This window comes from Ixodes scapularis, unplaced genomic scaffold (genome assembly GCF_016920785.2).
Source record: "Ixodes scapularis isolate PalLabHiFi unplaced genomic scaffold, ASM1692078v2 PGA_scaffold12__126_contigs__length_90152505, whole genome shotgun sequence".
Lineage (NCBI taxonomy): Eukaryota > Metazoa > Arthropoda > Arachnida > Ixodida > Ixodidae > Ixodes > Ixodes scapularis.
This window is the reverse complement of record NW_024609838.1, coordinates 36,459,014-36,484,025: the sequence shown is the minus strand read 5'-3', so window position 1 is coordinate 36,484,025 and position 25,012 is coordinate 36,459,014. Positions and strand designations below refer to the sequence as shown.

Here is a 25,012-nt window from a genome sequence, read left to right as displayed (position 1 = left end):
TTGTCGTGTTCCGTTTCGCAAAGTTTAAAAACCAACATGGTCATTTTCTTAACCAACGTCAACATCCCTGTCACCTGTGATGTTATACTGCCCTTACCACTTCGCATTGTACCCAAAGATATAAATTTAGCACGCTGTTCAGCGTCAGCGAGCAGGCGCATAGGAAATCCAAGATAATTTATCCCGTCTCTTCCGCCATCTATAGGGCGTCGGAGTTGCGGATAGTGAAGTATTTGCAGCATCCCTCGTTCGCTTTGGCTCAGCCCCCTTCTCCCTTTGCAAGGTTAGGCTAACACGGAGTATAGACAGTATATTCGGTATAGTCATGCGTAGCTATCAAGTAGACGTCGTCGATGGCGATGCAGCATTAGTGGCGTCGTCGTTAAAGCCTCGTTCGCTGTCCAACTGCCTCGCCAGAATCCGCCACTGCTTCGCGTGGAACAGGAGCTGGACGACACACTCGCTTTGCCGAACCCGGTGCAGCTCACGTTCCAGTGGATCGATAAATTCCCGCTCCAGGCTCGTGCCAAGCTCGTACTGTGAGAAAGACAAGAAGGAAAACTTTACACTCTGGTGACGAAGACCAGTGGAGCTGTACAATGAAAAGTAATGGCCGGCCGCAAGTCTGCAAGCCAGAGTGGAAAGGCTGCCGCAATCTATCAGCGACTGGGACAACTAGATACGTGGCTTGCCGCCGTCTCTCATAGATGGCGGTAGGTGTCCAGAGTTTTGTGTCTTCACTTATTTGCGGGGGACACAATCCTAGAGAAATTAGCCCTTAACAGCTCCGCTGTAAAAAGTGTGTCCGTTGTCACTTGTCAGTGCTACACTGTCTCAGCTCCCACCAGAGCCGTATATAAAGAAACTTTGGTCATTCATTGGGAAGTACAGGAGGCAAATGAGGAGGCGCCATTGGCAGAGAGCGGAGTGGGCGTGTTCCAGGGCGTCTTGACAGATTCAAATGTCGCCAGCCAGAAGCCTGGTGGTGTCCGTGAGAAGTGACATTAATAAGTGCGTCAGAGTAACCCTCGGTGACTAAAGAAAATGGTGCACGTGAGTTTTCGATCACGGTCATAAAAACCAAAATATAGGCGACTGATCGACGGGATCCATACGCAGCCGCCGAGGGCCGGGAAAATGCCGTCCGACGGAGCAAAACAGCTTCGAGCGACCCATTCGATTATTTCATCTTTTTGCGTGATCCTGATCGAAAGCACCACATGCACTATATTTTCAACCTTTTAACTCTTACGCACTCATTAAAGGTGTTTTTCGATACCACCGTTAGGGGTTTACTTTCGGCTGCTGGTTGGCCAAGAGAGCACGTCAAGCCTCCCGCCTACGTCTCGTGCATGCCCTGGCTCTACCCGCTCCTCCCACTGACCAAACTCTCTCTATATACCCCTTTCGAAAGCCACGTTCTGATTATTAGAAAGTCGGAATCGCTGCACAATGGCGGAAAAACCGACACTGTGAAACATGCAAGTCATTGCGTCAAAGAGCGAACGTCAGAACGCGGCGAACGCTAGGAGCCGGCGAGCCAATCAAACATCGTCGAAAAAGCAAAGTCACTGCGCTCAACCCCTTTTTATGTGCGAGTGCTTTTGCTTTCTAATCCAACCAAATTCATAAGGTGTGCCGTGACGTTGCGGGTTTGGTCGGCCATTGTGCACGGGTTCCACAGCTGCCAACAGAGGGTCGTTTTTTGAAGGTGGTCTATGTACGGCTCAGGTACCGACCACCTCGGAGCACGTGACGCGAAAGCTCCCGCTGCGCAACCCAAGAATCCTGGGTTCAATCCACACCCCTGCCCGTTTCGATCTGGATGCGCATCGTACCGGCGTGCGGTCGTGTATCACTACCGCGTGGTGAACGTTAAAGACCCCAGGCTAGCTGTTGTACCACACTGGGTAAATTTTCCATCTACTGCTAAGACATGCCCATTTTGGCTAACTTCGGATGTATAAACATACGCACAACCCAATTTTTTCCCCACCGGATGAACAATAACCGAACCCTTGTCAAAAAGATGCAACATGCACCTTTGTCGAAAAAGTGCACGGTCAAGGTGCATACGAGCTGGTGTGATATTATTCATGCTTAAATCATTAAACTGGGATATAAACTTGAACTTGAAGACACGCTGTCTATCCACTTTCTTATGTTCCCTCTACTTCGTTTTCAAGTTCTTTTTCTCAGTCTCAGGGTTTATTATTATGATAAATACACCTTTTGTTATCATTCTTTTGTGACCCTTATGCGGACCACAATCGCGACAATACAAAGCGAAAAAAGCAAAACGCGCGTGTGAGTGGTTGGTACGGCTGGTCGTGTCACACGTTCGAAGGCTCAGGGTTTGCTGTTAGACCACTGATCTCTATATCTATTTGATGGATCGCGTTGGCCTGCTCCGGGAATGCGGCCACTGGCGGCCATGTTTTTGGTACAGTTATATTACCTCTAGCCAATGTACAGCTGGAGCAGCAAGGAGGTTATAATGGGCAGGAGGTGGCGTCCCTATTCCCAATGCATGGAGCGAAGTGTAATGGAAGTAGGCGTGGCCACGAGCCGCAACGAGCATTTCTTGACCAATGGGAAGCCTAGTGAATGGTCGCCGCCATTAATTTTGGTGCAAACAACCGCGTTGCGATGACATTTCCATGGCAACGCGATTGTGTGCACCGAAAGTAATGGCGGCACCCACTGTTATTTGAAACAGCGCTTAACGGGAGACTTTTAAGCCCGTATGGTCGAAATATGGATGAGATTATTGTAAACGAACGCCTGGTTGCCCAACAGAAAGTAAGTGACTAGAATTGAGACGCTCTAGACGGACGCACCGTGAAGGACTTGGCGGTGCGTCACTCGGCATAGCAAGTGCTCCTCAGCTAGAGCACGTCTATAGCAGACGACGGAGGCGGAAGTGAAATGAATCTCGCGCTCTTTTCCCTTGAGTCAGTGCGCCCATGTGTCACGTGAGCAGTTTTGACCACTGAGCATCTACTTTTTTCGCGGACAAAATATGTCACATGACATCCACTGGGCGTCTGCTTTGATGCAACCACGTTGACTTCACAATCACAGTTCTGATTTTAAATTTTCTTCTACAATAGGGAAATGCGAAACAAATTCTTTGAGTTAAAAAAAAAATTAAATTGGTTTGTGGGATGTTTGTCTTCCCTTCAAGAGATGCAACCGCTGGCCTGGGGTCTTTAACCTGCGTCACGCAGTAGTGAAACACGAACGTGTGCCGGAACGATGCCTATCCAGATCGAAACGGGCAAGGGTGGGAATTGAACCCAGGATTCCCAGGGCTCTGCATCGTGAGCTTTCGCTGCACTTGCTTCTAGCTGCGACGCGTTAGCGCACTAGGCCACCGATCCCCCTCTTCGAGTTTTCATATAAAGCATATCGATCGCGGTCTACCTTTCAAAGTACGATTTTCACGAGCCCGTGTCCGATACGATGCTCATCCAGATCAAACAAGGCCGGGTTTGAACTCACTGGATATGCAAATATATTTACTCACCTGTTACTTCAAAACAGAGCTTGAATTCTTCTTCTAGATGGGGATAACTTGCTCTTTAGTGTGATTCGGGAAGCTGCTTGTCGTTGTTCCTTAATTATAAACTCAAACTAACGTGTCTTACCTTTATGTATACGGAGGACCTCGACCTTTCGTTCGTGCTACCATCATTGTATAAAATTCGAAGTAGATCTAATTGAGAGTGACGAAGAGCGAAAACAGCTTGTTTTGTGTTCATATTTTATTGTTCGATTCCACCACGCCACGTCTCAAGCCAAATAGTGGCCCCGCGCAGCTCGTTTCGTAAGCTTAGAATGCCTAGATTTTAGAGAAGTTGCAACTCAAACTGAATCGATTTTGTGTTGATCACGTACTTTCTGAACGAAGGGGGTCTCTACGCTCAGCGTCTTGTCGCGCTGCTTATCGTAGTCGTACGCGGGCAGATTTCACTGTCCACTGCCTACCGCACCAGCATTTGGCGTTTTGGGACACCTGTGTTTGATTCCTATGTTGTTATTATAGTACGTTTCATCGTAGGTCCGGACGGTCCGAGCGGAGCCGGAGCTTCGAGCACGAGCATACAGCTTTGGACAGTGCACAGATCGCACGCGCGCGCATGCAAGCCAGTAGCGCACAGAACAACGAGCTCGCGCTTCCAGTTCTGACTTCGCTCGCACATAATGTGGAACTAAGTATAAACACTCACGCTGCAAAGCATTTGCATCGTGGACGCCCACCGCGGACGCCGACCGCATCAAAAGCTAGCCTCGTGAAGCACACGCCGGAGCAGATTAGAAAGCAGACCAACCGCCGGTGCGCTACCCCACGGCCTCGGAACGGGTGCGCAAGGCAGTCTGGGATTAAGCGCCTCTTCCGGCTTCACTCAGGCTGACGTCATGCTGGGTCCTGTCTGTTTAAACGTCCTTGTGGAGCAGCCACTATCATCCATCCATGGCGCACAGCGTCGTGGCAAAAATAACCATGGGTTCTATTTCGTTCTTGATTGAAATCGTTTGACGAAACATATTGTTGAAACCCGGCGTTAACGGCCCCTCGATCTTTGAGGACCCGGTGAAAGTTACACGAAATCGCAGCACCGGGGAAAAGCAGCGCAGCACGCATCGAAAGTCGCATCAAAAAAAGCATCGAAAGCAGACGCCGGTACGGGTCTGCTTTCGATGCGAGCTGCGCTGCTTTTCCCCGGTGCTGCGCTTTGGTAGAACTTTCGCCGGATCCTCAAAGATGGGGCTACCGTTCACGCTGGGTTTCAAGAATCTTCTTCGTCGAACAACTTCAATCAAGCACGAAATATCACCCACGGTATAGTGTACTAGATCCACGGCTATTTTATGGCAGCCTGCCGCAATGGCGCTGTCCGCCATATTACTATGATGGCTAGAGATAATATAACTCTACCATAAAGATGGCCGACCGTGGCCGAATTCCCATTTATAGGTGGAGCTGGTCAAACGCGATCCACTAAATAGACATAGAGATCAGTGTGTTAGACGCATGTGATCGAAACCCGCAGTAAGGGAAAAGTAAAGCTATTATACCGTGTGAAACTGCCTTTCGACTCACGTAAAGAAACTACGTTTCGAAGGAAGCAAGAGTCTGAGAATGTGACGCTCGCGGTTGGGACAGATCGAGAAAGCTTAAGAACCTAGATTAAAATTTGAGAAAAAGATATAAGTTTATGTTTATTTTTAAGCCGACGTCTACCCGAAGGAAAAATCCATCAATGTAACGCTGTTTGGCAGTCAATGTTTTCTAGTGGACCGCTGACTGTGCCTGACTGTACGTCAAGCATGTCTGATTGGACAACAAGTTACTCTGACCGACAGTCAAACTCCAGTCAGACCCCGCTTGTCGGCTTTCTGATGGTTTCCTGGTGGCAGTCGGCCGCCGCGAAATGCCATCAGGATGTCCTGGTGGTGATTCTGACTGTACACTCTCAGAAAAAAAGGTGTATTATTACACCCCTTGTCCCATATAATACACCCCAAAACTTCAATTCGACCGTACAGCGCCCCATAATCGAACAGGCGGCCCCAAAGTTTACGAGGGGCTTGGTAGCCGTGTGGTACAACTTATTAAGATAGCTGATGTACGTATTATTGACTACAAAAAAGATTATCGGAGTTTTCTTGGCCGTACTGCAAAAGCTCCGTGTTTTCTTTCTTTGGTCTTTGATACGTACTTTAGCAATTTAATAAGTTATATCGCACCGTTATCAAGCCCCTGGCAAAATTTTGTGCCGTCTGTTCGACTGAATGGCGCTGTACGTCGAATTGAAGTTTTGGGGTGTATTATATGGGACAAAAGGGTGTAAGGTGATACCCTTTTTTTTTAGAGTGTACATCGATTGTCTCTGACTGTACGTCAGAAAGCTTTGACGTGCAGACAGAAGTACGGTCGAAGGACGTAAAGTTCGTTCGGATACCACTATTTCGTCAAATCTATGAATACGAAAAGTAATCTATGCACGAGAAAACGATTTCGGGACGTGAGCCCATAAAACGGCTGACGTTAGAGATGTGACACGCAACCGACCGACAACCTTGATCAGAAGCCCGCCGAAGCCGCCGAAGCGTCGAACGCGACACTTCGCACTTCGCTTCGCCCATGGAGGCTTCGCCGAGCTTTCATGAACGATCGCTCTCGACTCGTTTTGTTTGCCCGCTAGCTCCAACCTGTCGATCCTGCCCGGGCTCTACAATGTCTTATGTTTTAGTAGAATTTCTACTCGACAAGACCCAGCCTGTTGTGAGTTCCGACGATGTAAGGGACTTTAGCGGTGTAGTTAAAGACGACAAGGTGTACCAGGTCTACTGGGCCGATGACGCGCGAACAAAAGGATCATTCTACGACGCGAAAGTACTCTACATGGCAGGTGAGTAGAACTGAAGTACGGCGAGTGATGTACGAGTGCTTTCATAACATGCTGACGGCTTAACTGCATTTGCAGCCGAAGCATCTTGTATAAAACGAATAGTCAAATAGAGTTTCCGTAGTGGTGGCGTAGCATAGCGGTTAGTGTTTCCGATTTGTACGCAAGCGGTCGCGGGGTCGATCCGCGGTGATCCTGCTTTTTTTTTTTTTTTTTTTTTTTCGAATTTTTTGTTTTATCGAGGCATTTGGCGATATTTATGAGTGCGTATAGCTTTACTCTTATATAAATGCTGCCCTTGATGATGAAATTCCCTTGGCAGTGGCAGTCAGACGTCATCTGATGGACCATCAGATGACGTCTGATGGTCCACCACGTTCCACCAAGGCTGCTGACTGGCAGTCAGTGTCCCAAATTACGTAGCTTGATGGAATTTTCAATAGGGTATACACACGCCTAATATCGTTAAAACAACAAAACGACAATGTTGGTAAAATTTATTACCGTAACAAAACAGAAAAAAACCCTACGGGTCACGTTCTCAAGAACTTTCAGCTTCTTTCGATGCGTAGCTTATTTACAGCCGAAAGGCACGTTTTGTTGTTGTTGTTGTTGTTGTTATTTTTTTCTTCGCAAAAACAACCGGTAGATTGCAACTAACGTTTTACTTTGCATGTAATTATGAGGCTTTTTTTTCCTTCTTTTTAATGAAACATTTGTTTAAAAAAATGCCTGTTTCATTGTGTGCATGCACGGACATAAAATTGAATATATAAAAAAGAGGGCATCATACAGTCATATTACTTTTACATTGTATATTAAGAAGAAAATAAATTACAGGAAGATCCATTGGCGGATTCTTAGGGAATGCGTCAGCATGACTTTTGGAAAAGTCACACACGTCTTTTTTGGGGAGAGGCTAACGCTGACCCCTTCACTTTCCTCTTTTGGCTTTTTCCTTGGACTTTGTCTTTTGCTCCCTTTATTTTTACTGCCTCTTTTTGGCCTTGTTACGGGGTCAGTGTTAGCGTTTCCCTAAGAAAAAAGTGTGGCGTTTTTTAAGGGTCATGCTAAAGCATCGAAATCCTTGTCCTCTACCCCTTGTGGTGTGTTATTTAGTATTGCGAAATTCAAAGCGTGGCTATGATAAAAACTGAATAGTTATCGGGCTATCGGCAAATGAAAAATGCTGTCCAAAACCACCATTCAAATATACCCGCGCTTTTCAGTGCCGTGACGTCAGTGACAGGTAGACTTGCCAGTCGAGCGGACAGTAAATAAAAGCAAAAACAAAGAGTATGCCGAGCATTTCTTTCGTGCTGCTGCATGGGTGCCGAAGCGAGCTTCCAAAGCATCCATTTGACACTACAAAACTGCTGGTAATCTGTTGGAAACGAATTCTAAACACTCAAGAGTGAACTTTTGCCTGCCGCTGGCGTGACTTTTTCATCGTTGCCAGTAGAAACCTTCAGTTTTGAAAGCGTGGTGAGGACTGAAATTGTAAGTTCAAAAACTTCGCAAAACAATTAGTTTGAACTAATATTTGGATACTATTTTTTCGGCGTTTGGTGGTGTGTTTAGCAATTTTTCGGGCAAATCGGGCGTCATAAAGATAATGCCGGAGTATCCCTTTAACGATCTGTGGAACTTAACCTGTTTCATGTGCTTTGGCAACGCGAGAGCATGGCTATGACAAAAATGAAAATATGTGGCCACTTACTCTGACTGCAAGTTAAAGAAGCGAACGCTGCTCGTTTTTCGTTTTTATGTGTTTCCACAATTACTATTGCGTGGCTTGAAAAAAAAATAATAATACGTGTTTCACATGTTATTAACGTAATCATTCTGGGCGGTGTTTGAATGGCATTATTATTCCAATGTAAAGACAGTACGACTAGTCGAGTACCTTCTGCATGACGGAGTGAACGGCATAGATGGAGGGCTCCCTGTCGGGGTCCGTGAAGCAATTCCGGCTTCCGTGCACCAGTGCGGGTGTTTCGCCCGAGCACGACGAGTGGAAGACGCAGTTCTCCTGGCGGTAGTTCCACCGGCACGTCATCAGGAACAACTTGTCCGGGTGGGCGCTGAACATGATGTTCACTAGGTCCTGGTCGCCCAGGAAGATCCGGTCCTCGTACTCCTCTAGTAGCGGCCCCATGCGCGACACCCAGCGGAAGTTGCGCATGCGCGTGAGGTTCATGGCCATCACGCCAGCGTTCACTCCTGAGGCAGCAAAAAAAATCCAGGTTATTTGCCGTATTCTTTCAATAAACTGCGGCGAGAGCAGCGGTGCTGTGCCCCGTGGCGTGCATAGACAGCCTACAATCAGCTACGCCATTGTTCAAACTTTTGGCAAACGTGTAAACATTACGTTGTCCTGGGAGGTCACAGTTTTCGCACTAAATTTAGAGGGAAATCGCATTGTAACGTGAAATAATGACGTCACGTGACTGTGACGTCTTGTAGTCAAGTAACGTCATGTGACGTCACAGTTGCAAGTGACGTCACGATTTTCCAGCGGGAAAAACTTTGGCTGGGCGTCATAATGTGGGAAGTCATATCGCTTTGCGATGAAGCCACTTGTTTCACTTTTACGTGACGCCTCAGTCTACCGTTAAATTTAGCGAAAAGCGGAATGTTGCAATTTTCCCGCTAAATATCGCGAACATTGTGACGACACAGTATCACGTGACACGGGTTTCTGGTTAAATGTAGAGGTCAATGACCCTACGCGAAACACACCCTGGGATGTGTTGCGAAACCTAGCCAAAAAACATTTGTCGCCGTAAATGTTCCACGGTTAAGCTCGCCATGCTTTTACGCCAGCGGTATTTCCTTTGGTAAAGAGGCGGAAGGTTCGGAACTCCGCGAAAAGTACGGAATTCGTCACGTAAAAAAGCGAGAGACGCGCAGAGCATGAAGGCCGGTTCACACACACAGCTTAGCGCTAAGTTAGCACCGCATGAGCGCTGGAAGCAGCGATCAGAAAATCTGATCAGATAATGATCAGAAGCTTCAGTTGTCCGAGTGAGCATTGTTGCGCTTCCGTTTGTGTTCTCATTTTATGGGATGGAGAAATGTAGTGTGTAAGCTAGCTCCATCTTAGGTAGCTATGGGCAATGGTTGTCTTGGAATGCAACGCTGACGGATGAACGGCATCGCTCTTTGCCACGTGCCGTCGGCACGCTTCGCTCTTTGCCAGGTGCCGTCTACACCGTTGAGCCTAGTTCACATACAGCGATTTTGGCCCTAAAGCGTGTTTCACATGCAGCAATTTTGGCCCTTAAAGCGGCGCAATTTCTGCCGTCGCGGCGCTCGTGCCGCAGAATTGCTGGTGCTGGCCAGAGCGCCGCGACGGCAGAAATCGCGCCGCTCTAGGGCCAAAACCGCTGCATGTGAACTAGGCTTGAAGCGGCGCGATTTCTGCCGTCGCGGCGCTCGTGCCGCTCAACCGCTGGTGCTGGCCAGAGCGCCGCGACGGCAGAAATCGCGCCGCTCTAGGGCCAAAACCGCTGCATGTGAAACACGCTTTAAGCGGGTTTCACATGCAGCGATTTTGGCCCTAGAACGGCGCGATTTCTGCTGTCGCGGCGCTCGTGCCGCTCATCCGCTGGCGCTGGCCAGAGCGCCGCGACGGCCGAAATCGCGCCGCTCTAGGGCCAAAACCGCTGCATGTGAACTAGGCTTTAGTCTCCACGACGACAGCCAGGATGTCGTAATTGGTTGTACCGCATCTACATTGTTGAATGATTAGTAAAAGGAGCAGGCGCTCCAGGAGCGCGAGGGAGTTTGCCTGAACCGCCACTTCGACGAGAAGTCTCCTCAACGGGCCGTTCCACCGCCTGGAACCACACTTGACAACTCGGTGCGTTGTGCCTTACCGGCCACCCTTCGTCATTGGTAGTGAGCTCAGCATGGACTCTAGATCAAGTATGAGACAAGGCGGCGTTATGTGCGGACCAGGGGCATTCCTTCTTAAAGGGGTCATGAAACGATTTTCCTATTTCTTCCTCCTTAGCTTTAATCCTCAACTCAAATGCGAATTGTGAAATCACGTCGTCGTGACATTCTTCGGCACCGGTGCGATGACTCCTAGCTTCCACCGTGCTTTTTATGCACACCCTAGAACTTGTCATTCGCCAGTGACGATAAGTTCCGTCAGGGCACTTATTGGCCACGAACGCGAATCCAAATATTCGTCGACGGATTGATTGTTAACGAGCGCATACGTCCGAGTGACGCAGTTCTCGTGTCCAATGAGTGAGCTGGGCTCGGCTGACGTAAGGTTGGCACCGCTGACGCGCTTTGGGAATCGCGGATGTATCATAGTGAAAAGGCGGAGAGCTTTCGAAGGAAAGAAAGTACAAAATAGTCCGCTATATTTTCAAATGTTCGTACCGAAAAACTGACTTTTGACTTTCTACCCTCTTTCTTTTGGCCAACTAAACGATATCCGATTAGTAAAGTCCCAATTTAAAATCGTTCATCCCAGTCCAAAATTCGTTTCATGGCCCCTTTAAACATAACATTTTGGCCGTCTGTATTCTGGTATTTGTTTGGGTCCAGCTAGCAGGCATGAAAGGTAATGGCGCTACTTTGACTTTAGGTTGGGCATGCCCACGATTTGCTCACGTGTACTTACGCTGACTTTGTTTTTACGTAGCAACGGTGAACCCACCGGTATATTGCACGGACAGCCAAAATGGGCATTCTGACGCTTTGCCCACATGAATGCTAACTTTGCCCTCAAATAACGGAAGGGAACCTTCTGCGGTATTACGCAGACAGCTAAGTTCGGCATGCCCACGCTTTGCCCAGATGTACGCTAGATGTGCCCTTACATAGACGAGGTAGAATTAACTGGAGTATTGCACGGACAACCAATTGGGCACGCCCACGCTTTGCTCACATCTACGCTAAATTTGCCATCGGATAGCCGAGGCGAAACCTATCGAAAAATGTCACGGACAGTGAAGTTGGGAGTTCCCCGTTTTCCCGTATCTACGCTAATGTTGCCCTCACATAGCCGAGTTGAATACATTCAGAGTATTGTAAAATAGTTTGTTGTTGGGCAAGTTGGTGAACGTTTGGATGCGTGGCTTTGCGCAAAAAAGACGGACACAAGAGAGTGTTTGTTTCTCTCTCTTGTGTCCGTCTTTTTTGCGCAAAACCATGTATCCAAACATTCAGAGTATTGCACGGATAGGAAAGTTGGGTATGCACACGCTTTGCCCCCTTCTACACAAACTTTAACATAACCGAGTTGAATCCACCCGAGCACTGCAAAAACAGATGGATTTTTTTTTTTTTACGTGGGTGTTGCTTTTAGGCATAAATTTCTTATATGTATGCTAGAAGGCCTGTTGTATGCGTGAATTGAAGCAATGTTTTGTGATAGTGGTTGTCATGCAGGCACTAATGGTAGCTGGTGGGTGCACTGTGTTGGAGACCTGCAGTTATAAGTAGGCGAGTGCGCTCAGTCTGTATGCCAGGGTGAGTCCATATAAGGTGACGCACATCCGCTTCCGTCGTGTCTATGGGACACTTGGGGCATGTCGCCTGTCGTGTACCGAGTAGAGAGCTCCATGTGCAGGTTACAGGTGGTGTAAGGGCCACCTCAGCCCGCAGTCTCCGAAGCACAACGTCCTTCACCGTGGTGAGATGGCGGGGGAGGGAGCGGACATACGGAGGGATAAGAGCGCGTGTGTCCTGCCGGAGGGAGTGTTTACGGGCGTGGAGGAGGGAAAGGGGTTCAGGCAGCAGGGGGAGGGAAGGGAGATCAAGATCAGATGGAAAGTGTGCTTGTTGATCCGCTGCAAGGAGGTTGTATTGGTTCGTGGCATGACCTTGAATCCAGTGCACCTTAATGCAGGTCGAGGTATTGCGGTGAAGGGTGTGTATCGTTTGACGCAGTTCCATTGCTTTGAAAATCTTTTTGAGCTCTCTAATTGCCGCTAAGGAGTCTGTAAAAATGTGAAGATGGCGGATCGTCGTCAGCTTGGTGGTCACTGCCTTTATAGCGTCGTGGATGGCCTGTAGTCCCATGACAAGAGGGTCGGCTTCCTGAGATGTACGAGGGTGATTCAATAAATAAGGTAAATTTTTTTGTAGAAGGACTTCTAATACAGATAGAAGCTTACTTTGTTTTTACGTAGTCTCCCAGCACTGTCACACACTTTTCCCATCTGTGCACAAGCTTCCGTATTCTCTCAGCGTAGAAATCTTTAGATTGATGTCTCAGCCAGTCGCTCAGAACACTTTTGACTTCATCGTCACTTTCAAACCTCGTGCCTCTCGTGAACGCTTTCAAGGGACCAAACAGGTGAAAGTCTGAAGGGGCAAGGTCTGGGCTCTAAGGGGGATGAGGGAGCAGTTCCCAGCCCAGCTCGTTAATGGTCTGCACCGTTAGGTCTGCTGTGTGAGGCCTTGCGTCGTCATGATGCAAGATGACTCCTTTTGACTGATGACCTCTGCGTTGTTCTTCATGTCTTTCTTGACCTGCCTCAGCAGTTCACAGTTGTTGGCTCTGTTCACAGTGCTTCCTTTTTCAAGGAATGAAATTGTGATTGGGCCCTGCATATCCCAAGAAACGGTGAGCATCCCCTTCCTAGTGGACCGCTGGGACTTGAACTTCTTCTTCAGTAGAGAGCCTGCGTGCTTCCACTTCATGGACTGTCGTTTAGACTCAGGCTCATAGCGCCAAACCCATGTCTCGTCAGATGTGACCATCTTCTTCAGAAACTCATCGCCATCCTTCTCATAGCGAGAAAGACACTGCTGGGACAACTCGACCCTCCTCTGTTTGTGCCCCGCAGTAAGCATCTTTGGCACCTACCTGCTACTGACCTTCGAGTAGCCAAGGTCATCATGAAAAATGTTGTGTGCTGTCCCCACAGATAAGCTCAAAGTCCTTGCAATGTCATCCACTGTCAGCCTTCTGTCAGACTGAATGAGGTCATTGACTGATTCGATCACTTCAGGGGATCTTACTTGTGTAGGCCTCCCAGGCCTGTCTTCATCCTCAACATTGCTCCGTCCTTCTTCAAACAATTTAGCTCACTCGTAGACATTTGTTTGACTGAAACATGTGGCACCATACACAATTTACATTCTCCTATGAATTTAAACGGGTTTGCACCCTTCAGCAACCAAAAACTTGATAACTGACCGCTGTTCAATCCTGGAGCATGCTTCTTGGTCGGCTATATATGTTATTCGGTAAAATTCTCACAGTTTTGTTTTTGTAATCTGCTTAAGAAATAAATTCATGTGGAAAAGTAGTAAAACAATAAAAATAACAATAAAGTAAGCTTCTATCTGTATTAGAAGTCCTTATACAAAAAGAAAAATTCACCTTATTTATTGAATCACCCTCGTATATCGCTGATGCTCCTGGATGCATGTATGTGTGGAGCTGAGGAGTGAGACTCGGCCAACGTCTGGGAGGGTGTGCCCCACTGATCGCGATGTCGTACCAAGTTTGGAATGCCTCCGTTTTGCCAATATGCACACTAACTTTGCCTTCACATAGCCGAGGTGGAGCTAACCGTAGAATTGCACAGACAGACAAGTTGGGTATTTCCACGCTTTACCCATACCTACACTAACTTCACTCTAACATAACCAAGGTGAACCCACCGGAGCATGGCACGGAAAGCCGAGCTGGGCATATCTACGCTTTCCCCATATGTGCACCAACTTTGCCCTCACATAAACGAGGTGGAGCTAATCGGAGCGTTGCACGGATACACAAGTTTGGGTATGCCCACACTTTACTCACACCTTCGCTAACTTTTCTCTAGGACAGCCGGGGCAGCTCGAACGGGTATATCTCAAAAGACCCCATTCGTATTTTTCCTTTTCTCATTTCGCCCCATTCTCATTGACCTTTCTCCTTCGAACCTTCTCGTTCGGAGCTTCTCAAAACACCTAATTTTTTTTTTTTCGTATTTAGGAATATTCGCATCTGGTTCCGTTTGCTGGCTGTTGGTCCGTTCGCATTTGGTCCCATCCGCACTACGGCCGCTGCGCAGCTTACTATACCATCAGAGCAAATTTACGACTGAGAACATACGTGATACTCCTGTTGAGCGCCGTGAAGCCCGGTGCTTGAAAACACAAGACACTCTTTCAGCATTCGATTGGCGCCGTGAAGCCCGCTGCAGTTATTATAAAAAGAAACAGAGTATATAGGGGAAGAAAAACTACCTAAACCTGGGGGAACCGAGACAAAGGGGGACGTCTGGAGCGGTGTTTCTACACAAAGGCTCACTTCGTGTTTGATTGTCCACCGCCCGTGAACAGTGGCGGGGGTGATTTTATTAAGCTTTCTCAGGGATATTCTGTGACCAAGCCACAACACTGTCTCCTAAAGCCCTCCATTTATTTTAATTCTGCTTTTTAGAGGAAGAAATGCGAAGGACGGAACAAGAACTGAAAACGCGGCGAATCCAACCGAGAAGCACGTTTTGAGTATGGGTTTTTTAAGAAGGACCAAAATAGAAGGTCGAAAAGAAAACAGGCTCAAACGATAACAACCCGCTGGAACGTATACAAGAACATTGCACGGGTCCTCCAAGTTTGGCATGCCCACGCTTTGCTCACACCTACTTCAAGATTTCTTTAGGATAGCCAAGGTCTAACATACCGGAGCATTGCACAGGTCACCGAAATTGGGCATGCCCACGCTGTGCCCAGGTGGCACCAACCTGGGCTTCGTAGGGGCCGACCTATCCCACATTGCCGAAGTGAGCACGACTTGGGCACCTCGTCATGTGCTACCTGGGCTGCACCGGCAGCTTTTGCTATGTCTGCTTTGAAAGCAATATCAATATTTTCCTCTTTTGAATAAAAAAAAAGTTCAAAACAGCTGAAAAGCGTGTGTAAAAGAGGGAGTCTGAATAGGTACGTACCAAAAGGAGGGACGAAAGGGTGCTTTGCTTCCAGCTTGTACCAGTTGTTGGCTTCGTCTTCAATCTCGTGACCTAGGGCCATTAGGTGACTGTCGTTCATCTTCTCGAAGACGTCCCAGATATTCTCGACAGGGTTTAGGAAGAGGGCGTCAGCGTCCACGTATAAGACCGCATCCTCCATCGGAAGCATGTCCTGCAAAGAATGCCGTGCAGAGCTTGACATCGAATAATACACCACTGAGTTGTGTGAGTACGTCTCTCCGCTTATGAATAGTTTCAAGCTGTAATGGACCCGACGGAATTTGAAATCTTGATAAGTATAATAACTGTATTTTAATCACCCGTAACTGTTTGTCTGGTAATTGTGGTGAGAATGAAAAATAGTCGCAACGTTTAACATGAAGTAATGATGCTCCGGATGTTATGATTGCGAGCTTGAAGAGAATCATAAAAGCTAAAGGTTTACAAGGCGATTTGCACAATGCACGTTCTCAAAAGAAAAAAAAATCAAGAATGTAGATACTCGTTCGATAGGTCACCATCATCGCTAGTGACAGGAAACGAAAGCTGTGATGAGGATGATGTCTATTCATTGACGCAATTTAAAAGCATGGTACAATAACATTTGTAGTTTCCCTAAATATTGCGTAGAATAAACTCTTGACGTTCATAACCTGCGAAACATGCGCTCGCTCCTCGCGTAAATGGAGTTGTGCAAAAACAAATGGGGGAAAACCGTCCAGCGTTCACACCCTCAGCTCGCAAACAGGAGTGGTCTCCTGCGCTGCTATACTGGGCACGTTTGCTCGAAGCTGGTTAACAAGTTAAAAACCCTTCCCTACTAAGTACGTACAAGCACGTAGCGAAATTCCAGAAGAGCTTAAAATTGATGGTACCGTATATATGCAAGCCTCATTGGCAAACAAATTTAATACATATATTTTGCTATCCGGTGCCTGTGAATTGTCGACCGTATGCAATACCCATTACTCATCTGTTCCGATATTAAGCTAAATATTTTGAAAACCAACATTGAAATAGAAGTTCGCGAAAAACTAATTCCCCTAAAAATGACTGCGCATGTGGTGTTGATGATATTAAGGTTATTCTTATTAAACCAGTAATGAAGCTAGTATTGCCTCCTCTTGTTGAACATTTGTAATATAATAATGGTTTCCGGTATATTTACAGAAAAGAAATTGCTAAGGTCAGTGCCCTTTACAAGGGAGTCACATATAAGGACCTTAATAATTACAGGCCCACATCTGTACGGCAACTTTGTTCCAAGGTTGTAGAAAATTAATTGATTCAAGATTTTACATGCTTTTACTGATAAAAATATCATATCTAAATAAAACAGTTCATTTTTCAACAGGAAAAATCAACTGACTCAGCCCTAATTTATATCAAAGATAAAATAATTATTAATATAGAAAACCATGCATATATCATTGGAGAATTTCTAGATTTCAGAAAAGCGTTTGATTCAATAAAACATGAACTTTTACTGAGGAAACTATTGACGTCTGGAATTAGAGGTAAGGCACTAGAATTAATTCGCAGTTATTTATATTCGCGTTTTCAATAGACGGTATTTAATGGGTTTAAATCTCAACTCGCACCAATAATATACGGCGTCCCGCAAGTTTCTATGCTGGACCACTGTTATTCTTAATTTACATAACGTTATTGCTTATATATCCAAATCACGTGATACTATTTAACATGATGATGATAACAATTTTCTTTTTGAAATCTGGATCCGCTCGAGGAAATCCCAAATTGTTGGCACAGAAAGCTATCATTGTGGCTAAAATGTAACCAGCTTAATCTTGACACTAGTAAAACAACATATGTATTGTTCAGATAAAAAAAAAAAAGCCACTTCGCGATCTTTAAACATTTTTTTAGGGGGAAAACAATCGAGGTCGTAAAATACCACAATTTTTTTGGCGTGTGGTTTGAAGAAACGCTCTGTTGGACTGCACACATTGAAAAAATTGGGGCTGATATTTTAAGAGCAATAGGAACATCAAACAAACTTAGGCAATTACTACCAAACAGATTGAAACTGCAATTATTTTATTCACTTATCTACTCACGCCTACAGTACTGTATACTAGTATGGGAGCTACAAAGCGAAGAAAGAAACACACAATATTTATTTTGCAAAAGAAAACCGTTTGATTTATTGAGAACGATAAAAGGTACGACCAATCATTCCCGATCTTTCAGATGTATAGAAAAACTGAATATAGAAAAAATCCTGCTCCTTAAATTATCGATTGTTATTTTTAATTAAATTATAACAAAAGATAATTTTTCATATTTATTATACAACCTCAGAAAGTTACAGATTCAGGAGCGCACAATATACAAAACCTAGGTTCGACCTTATAGCGGTACACAGCACCTGACATACCTCGTACCAGATCTGCTAAAGACATTCAACTATAGCAGAAACGCCCCAAACCCACATTCCGTTTTTGTTTTTTTTGTTACAAAAACATTATTAAAGAGTATTTACTGAGCCTCTCATGATCTGCAGTTACTACGAAGTTGACAGCTATGTGTTATCGTGTATATCGAATTTTGAAATTCCTGTATTTTTTGCATAATTATTCTGTTTTGTATTCCCGTTTCTCCTCCGAGTGTTGTAAGAAGGGGCTGGAGCCTCGTCAGAAGACAATTTGTCTTCTTTTTCACCAGACCCCAGACCCTTTTTTGTGTCTGAAATGAAGGACACATACATATGGGAATCTCCTTGACTAAGGCCTAAATCTGATCCCCATTCATGCGTCACAATCTTTAGCAAAAAGAAAAAGGCTAAGAATAAAAGTTCCAGTTTTACACTTAATCTTCCACAGCACAAAATACGCACTTTTTGGTCAGCGTTAAGTGCGATTGTACTTGGGTTACACAGTGCAAATAAGCTTGTTTAAAGTTAGAAACGTTCCAGCCCAAGATCGTTGCACGGTCACTTTAAGCTCTGCTACTGCGGAAAAAGAAAATGTGTCCTCGAGGGAGAAGTTCTTCAAAGCTAGCCCGTTTTCGGTGGTACATTACACCAAAACCTCATTCTGAGACCGTGTTGCGACGCAATCCAAGAACCCACCGGGAGAAAGAGTCGCTGTGTTGCACAGGGCTTGAAGAGTTTGTTCCACTTGTCGTAGTCTTTTCTGGGGAACATGACCAAGCGCAGGTCATAGGTGATCCTGGCCAAGACACTGGCTGGCCATAGCATGATCTGGGCGACCAGAATAACGAAACATCACAGTATATGCAGAGTCCACGCAGGCATGTAAGAAGAAAATATTCGTTTTTTTTTTGTGTGTGGTTTCTTCCTAATTTTAACGAAATGTAGTTGTGTTGAATTCAACATTTATTTTACGAGGTGAAGGATTTGTTTTCATATTCTGAGACCGTCTACTTCAAAATGAAGAAATGAATAGGATGTGTGATGTATCAACTATACGACGAGGGGCCGTGGAAGCTACCGTCAGCGGCGAGTCATAGTCAGTTCAGTATAGTTCATCATCATCATCATCATCATCATTTATTATCCTTGAAGGCCCTTACGGGCATTACACAAGGGGAGTTAGTCGGAAGACGAGCGTCGGCGCGCACAGCAGGCTCCCCAACGACGAAGCATCGGCTCACAACATCATAGGTTGGATCAATAAGGTACCAAAATATAGAGCAGCGGGCGTATATCGTCACAACTTCAAACAGCAGTCAGTTGATAGCGAGCAGGGCGCGATAAACCTCCTTTCTCGCAGTTACTTTAGTTACCAAAAGAAGTTGCTCGCAATAAAATGCCACTAAAAATCAAAGACCCTACAAGCACCCACGTAAAAAAACAACACAACCCGTGAAAAATTCGGGCAGGTGACACACACTATTTCTGAATAAGTTTAGACTTGTCCTGACCATACGCATAAACCAGGAGAGTACTTAGGTGGGTGTGTCGTGTGTGCAACCAAATTCTAAAACATCTAAAGCATTGCGTAACATGAAGACACATCATTACGCACGTATAAAGCATACACGACAGATTCGTAACTCCACTAGCGTTTTTCTTTTTTTACAGAGTTAAGGACAAGTTTGAAGTTTTATGCACGGTCACTGGTTAACCTCCTAGCCAATCTTGAACGACTTTCTGGGTGACTTGCAGCAGCAAAGATGTGTTCTTTTTAGGGTGACTAGGACCACGCTTAGGCGCTGTGAATTACCCTGTCTTGAAGAAGCTTGATGTTCCCCTCATCGGCGTACAGAATTAGCCTCAGGGGAGCTCTTGAGAAGGCGACGGCTGACTTGAGATTGGCCATGGTCAGCTCCAAGCTGCCCGCGCACGTAACCACTACCAACGTCACAGGTTCCCTGCGTCAATTCCAAAGTGTGTTCCCATTGCTTTACGGAAGCGCTCCACCAACTTTCGGTACGCGGTGAATCAATGTGTTTAATTCGTGTGTCTTCACGGTTCGAATCGGATGAACCTTTTACCTGCACGTGGCCGTGTCATCACTGCTTCCTAATAAACGTTATTGCCTTAAGCAAGGATTAGAGCAGGGGTGGCCAAGCTGCGGCTCGCGAACCGCATGCGGCTCTTCGAGTGTTAAAGTGCGGATCGTGGCACCCTCCCCTCCCAGCACTTCCCCAAAGCGAAATGGAACGCGTTTTGAATTGAAAGGGAAGTTGCGGTTTGGTAGTCTTGTGCCACTGCTACCTTACATACAGTTGGACTGCTTTTGACTCGGATAGATTGAAAAAAGTTCAAATTAATTTATTTCTGTAAACGAAAGTCCCCCCCTTCCTCCCTTCCTGCCGCGGCTCTTGGAAGTTTCGTGGTTTTGTTTGCGGCTCTTAGGCCGGGTCAGCCTGGCCACCCCTGGATTAGAGTCTTTAAACATAAAAAAATATGCAAAATTGTAATATTTTTAAACATCAAAACTTTGACATTTTCACAGCCAAGCTTTTCTGCTCAAAGAATATCGGTGCTCAATCGAATCTTTAGTTATTATAAAAACAGCACGTTTTAAGTCTTAACCGTTGAATTTATACTATAGGAGAATCTCTGAGGTCGATGTTTTAGGTTTTGGCTTTTTTGTCAATTGCCTTTGCCTCATGGAGGTTCTGATAATCTCATTCCTAATGGATTTCAGAGAACTTGGTATCGCTGTTTTTTACAAAAACGTAACTGCATCCTAAATTTGTGCTTTCCAATGAATAAAAAAGTGGTTATCTAGAACTGAAGGTAAATTCCGTGTTATTTATTTTGTTTTTATAACTATGATTTATTTGTAATAAATAACACAATTTTGAGAAAAGTCAATTTCCTTTAGGATATATAGTGGATCCTTGGAAATCAATATATGTAGTTAGGAGGAAAGTTTTAGTGGAAAGTACTCTATGAACCGGTCGTAAGGAATGGCCTAATTGGGTTTATATATTCTGCAATATCTTTCATTTGAGAAAGAAATATATTAAATTAGATCACGGATCAAAGTGTGCGTTAAAAATATGTCTGCATAGTGTATTTGAGTGATATCGCGTTAATAAATATATAAATATTAAGGAACCTTCATCTTGCCTTGAACCATGGTTCACGCCTTTTTACGCTTCAGTGTTACCGAGTGCGTTGCAACCGCTTACGACAGGAGAGCTAGTGGCGCCATCTATCGGGTCACCCCGTAACACTTCAGACCTGCGTAAGGTTGCTGTTATCGACTGGAGGTTCTTGCAGATGATGTGTACGCACTATCTATGAGATATGATATCTCATAGCTTTGTCAGAATTATCTCAAGCCTAGGGTGAAACACAAATGTCGCGTTAAAATTGGAAAACATACTGAGCTGGGAAGCGTTACAGGGCCAGCCGAAAGATGCGGTTGCAAAGTACCTAATCACAGTTAAACGCAAATGTGTGAAGCCGGCTTTAGGTTTTGCAGCCGCAGCCGTACTGCTCCGACCAAATTGTCATTTGAGGCGGAGACACTATGGCCGACGTGCGCGACCAAAAGCATCGCTGTGGTTGACCTTTCACGATCGGCCATAATAATAATAATAATGATAAGTATATTGAAGATCTTTTTTTTCATGATAATACAGTGCTATCTCAAGAAGTGATTCTGTTTGAGAAGAGGCAGTCCATCAAGTAAGCGCATATAAAAAAAAACGATACAAGCAAAATACACCCAGCGGACTTACACCATAATTACACAATCCTAAAAAAAGTTAATGTATGACTGCGGAAAACTACAACGCGCTCATATAACGTTATTGTTTTTTTATCAAACGAATAAAAAAATAAATAAAAATTAGCAAAAAAACAAAACCAGCAATAAAACGATGAAGATCACTAAAGCACAAGACCAAATAAGTTTTTGTGCAACTATAAGTTTTCTCTACGAGAATATAAAACGCTAAACATTAAATTCAATACATTAAATATTATTACTCTGAACAACGCAAAGAAAACTTCGAAAGGACAATATTTAACGTTCGTAGAAACTTAACACCAAAATCAGCACTAAAATACACAATATAAAAATCACGGACAGGTAAAACTCACAGCAAAGCTAAAAGACACTTTTATAATTCATAGAACCTGGAAAGCACAAACATTGCCAAAAGACACAATTCAACATTGATAGAGACTTAAAGGGGTCATGAAAAGATATCAGGTTGGAATGTTCATGATTTTGCAGATGAGTACTGGTCCTAGTCTGACGAAAGTATATTCACACAGACCGCCGCTGATTCAGAAGCTTCGTTGTCGCGGTGAAATTGCGAGGACAAAAGGGAACTTTTTCTTTCAGACTTGCCTCCGCAAAGCTTGATGACGCAATTATGGGATCAAAACCACCCACCTGACGACACTCGAGCGCAGCTCATGGTTTATACACGAGAACTGCGTGAGCAGTCGACTTCGGCACATAACAATCAATGTCTCGACGGACACTTGGGTAATGGCTTGTATCCAACCACAGCAGTGATGAGAATAGCCGAACTCTAACAACGCTTGGAGCTCAGCAGGCGTTTTCTACTTTTCAAGACCCAGCGCATGGCAAAGGCAAACAATAGGTCATGTGTCCACTTATTTTGACTCCGAGTTGAGGGGATGAACGATGCTCATATTTCTCGAATTTCTTTCGCGACTGCCATTGCCTAGAAAGAAAAACTAAGGCAAGTTTATTCAGTCATTGAGGTAAGGGAGTGATTCTAAGTAATATTTAGCGAAAGTAGAAAAGTCGTTTCCTGTGTCCTTTAACACCAAAAGCAATGTTGGAAAGACACAATCTGAAATCATAGAGACGTAAAACCAAAAAGGAGAAGCTAAAATACACAATTTAGAATTCTTCGAGACGTCAAACCACAAATAATATCAACACTTGAGCGGGATGAGAGTCCACGTTAATAATTAGAGATAAGAGGAATGTCGGACTGTCTATTTATATGGTGGTAGTTCAATGACGCGATGACTCCCAGCTTTTAACGTGCCTTTTTTGCACACGTAGTTGGAAATTGTTGGTAGCAATTAATAATCCTGGACATGACGTCACAAAGACAAACAATAAGAGGGCACACCGGAACAACTTGTCGCCAATGGAAACGATCTCGAGGTAGACGGACTTCCAGCTGTCTAAACGTGAGTAACGCAAATATGGTATATTAAAATATGGATGACTATTTTTTTTCTAACAACGGGTTGGAGCTGAGTGAGTTAGGCTAAAATCACTGGATCCTCGGAAAGAACTGCATAGCTGCCCCTTCCTAGTAAAAAAAGCCAAGCCGTTCGTATGAGAAATGTCTTGTGTACAATAAACACATGAATCACACGAGATATATAAGAACCGTATAAGAACTATGTAAGATATATAAGAACATGTAACAAACTTATAAGAAAATTCTCACAAGTTTCTTATGTGTTCCTATATGTTTTATATATCTTGTATGATTCATATGCGTTTTTTGGACAAAGAAACTTCTCATACAAATGAGATTTTTCAATAAGGCTCCGCCTCTTCATTATTGGTGAGCCGATTCGAATTTTCGGTGATGGGTTGCTTTGTAAAAACAAATCTTGTATAGACTTTTCTCCAGGCGAACGCCAAAAGAACCAAGAAGCGCGGAATCTGTTCAAATGTTTCAAATATTCTTGTGAACAAACTTGTCTCCTTTAAATCGTAGAGCCGAAGGCCCTCATTAAATCTCCAACTTCGTTGTCCGCGTAGCATTTATGCTTTCTAGCACTGGTCACATAAGCAAGCCCGACAGGCTTGCAGCGACAGAGCGACCGGGGGTCGCTTGGGACGCCAGGCCGCGGTTCATATTTGCAAAGAGCAAAAAGGGCCGAGATTTCGCTATCCACACAAAGGCGAAACAAGCGCACAGGTTCGCTCCGCCATCATGCGGCGTCGGTGTTTGGCGGCGTTGAAAATAAAGTTAATCTCTTAAAATACGCAGAACCGACCTCAACAAGCTTTCAGCGCTCTCTTAAAACACGCAGAACCATATCATTATAAGATATCCGGGTAAATAAGCAGATAGACCGAGCTCAACAAGCTTTGGCGAACGCGTGACGCCGCCATTCATTTGGCTCACAGAAGGCAATATGCAGTGCACACGACGGTTCGTGCTGTCTCGGGCACTGCACGCGCTGAACTCCTGCGAGGTTCGTCGCACGCGCAGAAACACCAAAGTTCCCTTGGTGCATTGCGGCACAGGTGGCGTAGCTAAACTGGCTGGTGACATCACTCTTAAATTGGCGACGAACTACTTTTGTACAATGAAGCTCCATAGCGGTCTTGACGCGACCGTTGAGAAGGACATGCACTTTCGAAGCTTCGAAAATCTGAAAGGACCGAAATAGCGATTGCGACAGAAACCGAGCAGCCAATCACATTGCGAGGTTTCGGTCGTCTGCATTTCAGTATCTCTCTGTGTACGGCTAGCAGGCAGGGAAGGCAATGGCGTTACTTTCCCAGGATTCAGTGACTTTAGGTTGGGTCATGCTTAATTAATTTTAATATTTATACAAGTTGAATTATAGTGTATAATAAAATTAATGCGTTTTGACAAACAGAGCGTCTTTCCTGATCGTTTCGAAGTCTCCCTTTTATGGTAGCTGTACCAACCTGCCCTGTGTAGAGCCACTGACCCGAGGTGGTTCGGTCGGGCGTTCCTCGTCAGCGCACTGGCACTCCGCATCAGGCGCCCAGAGGTACCAGAGACTTGCGAGTAGAACCAGACTCCCGATGACGAAGAGGGCGGGTAGTGGGCGTCGAGAGAAGGATGTTGCAGCGTGCATGTTTAAGTTATACAGTGGCGCTCGAAACGTCACGTACTTTTCGAATTTGACGCGGTTTCTACTTGATACCTTTAACCTTACTTAGCACGCTGCATCGCATGGCATTCAGACGCATTTTGTCTCATCCAGTTCTTGTCCAACGTCGAATCTAAAGAAAAAGAAAAAGAAGAAAAATGTCCGACGGCCTGGGGTTATTGAAGTGAAAGTAAACATGTTCTAAATATGACGCAATCGAAACGCTGTTATAGGTTGCAGATTCGGGCATCATCGCCGCCAGGCGATAACGCCCGATTTAAAATAAGTAGAAAATAAAAAAAAAAAAAACATTGTGCCCCGCCGCATTTACCGGATTTAATCTACTGTCTGCAAAGTTA

At 45.2% G+C, this 25,012-nt stretch overlaps 1 protein-coding gene across 1 annotated transcript; it reads right to left on the bottom strand.

Moving 5' to 3' along the window:
• Window positions 1-336: 336 nt before the first annotated feature.
• LOC115323958 (glucoside xylosyltransferase 1) lies at window positions 337-24,638 on the bottom strand. The gene is made up of 6 exons (XM_040214548.3): window positions 24,466-24,638; window positions 19,561-19,708; window positions 18,444-18,575; window positions 15,329-15,521; window positions 8,323-8,639; window positions 337-537 (listed from the first exon to the last, which is right to left on the bottom strand). Exons 1-6 carry the CDS (start codon window positions 24,636-24,638, stop codon window positions 337-339), a joined length of 1,164 nt encoding a protein of 387 aa, XP_040070482.1.
• Between the last annotated feature and the right edge of the window lie 374 nt (window positions 24,639-25,012).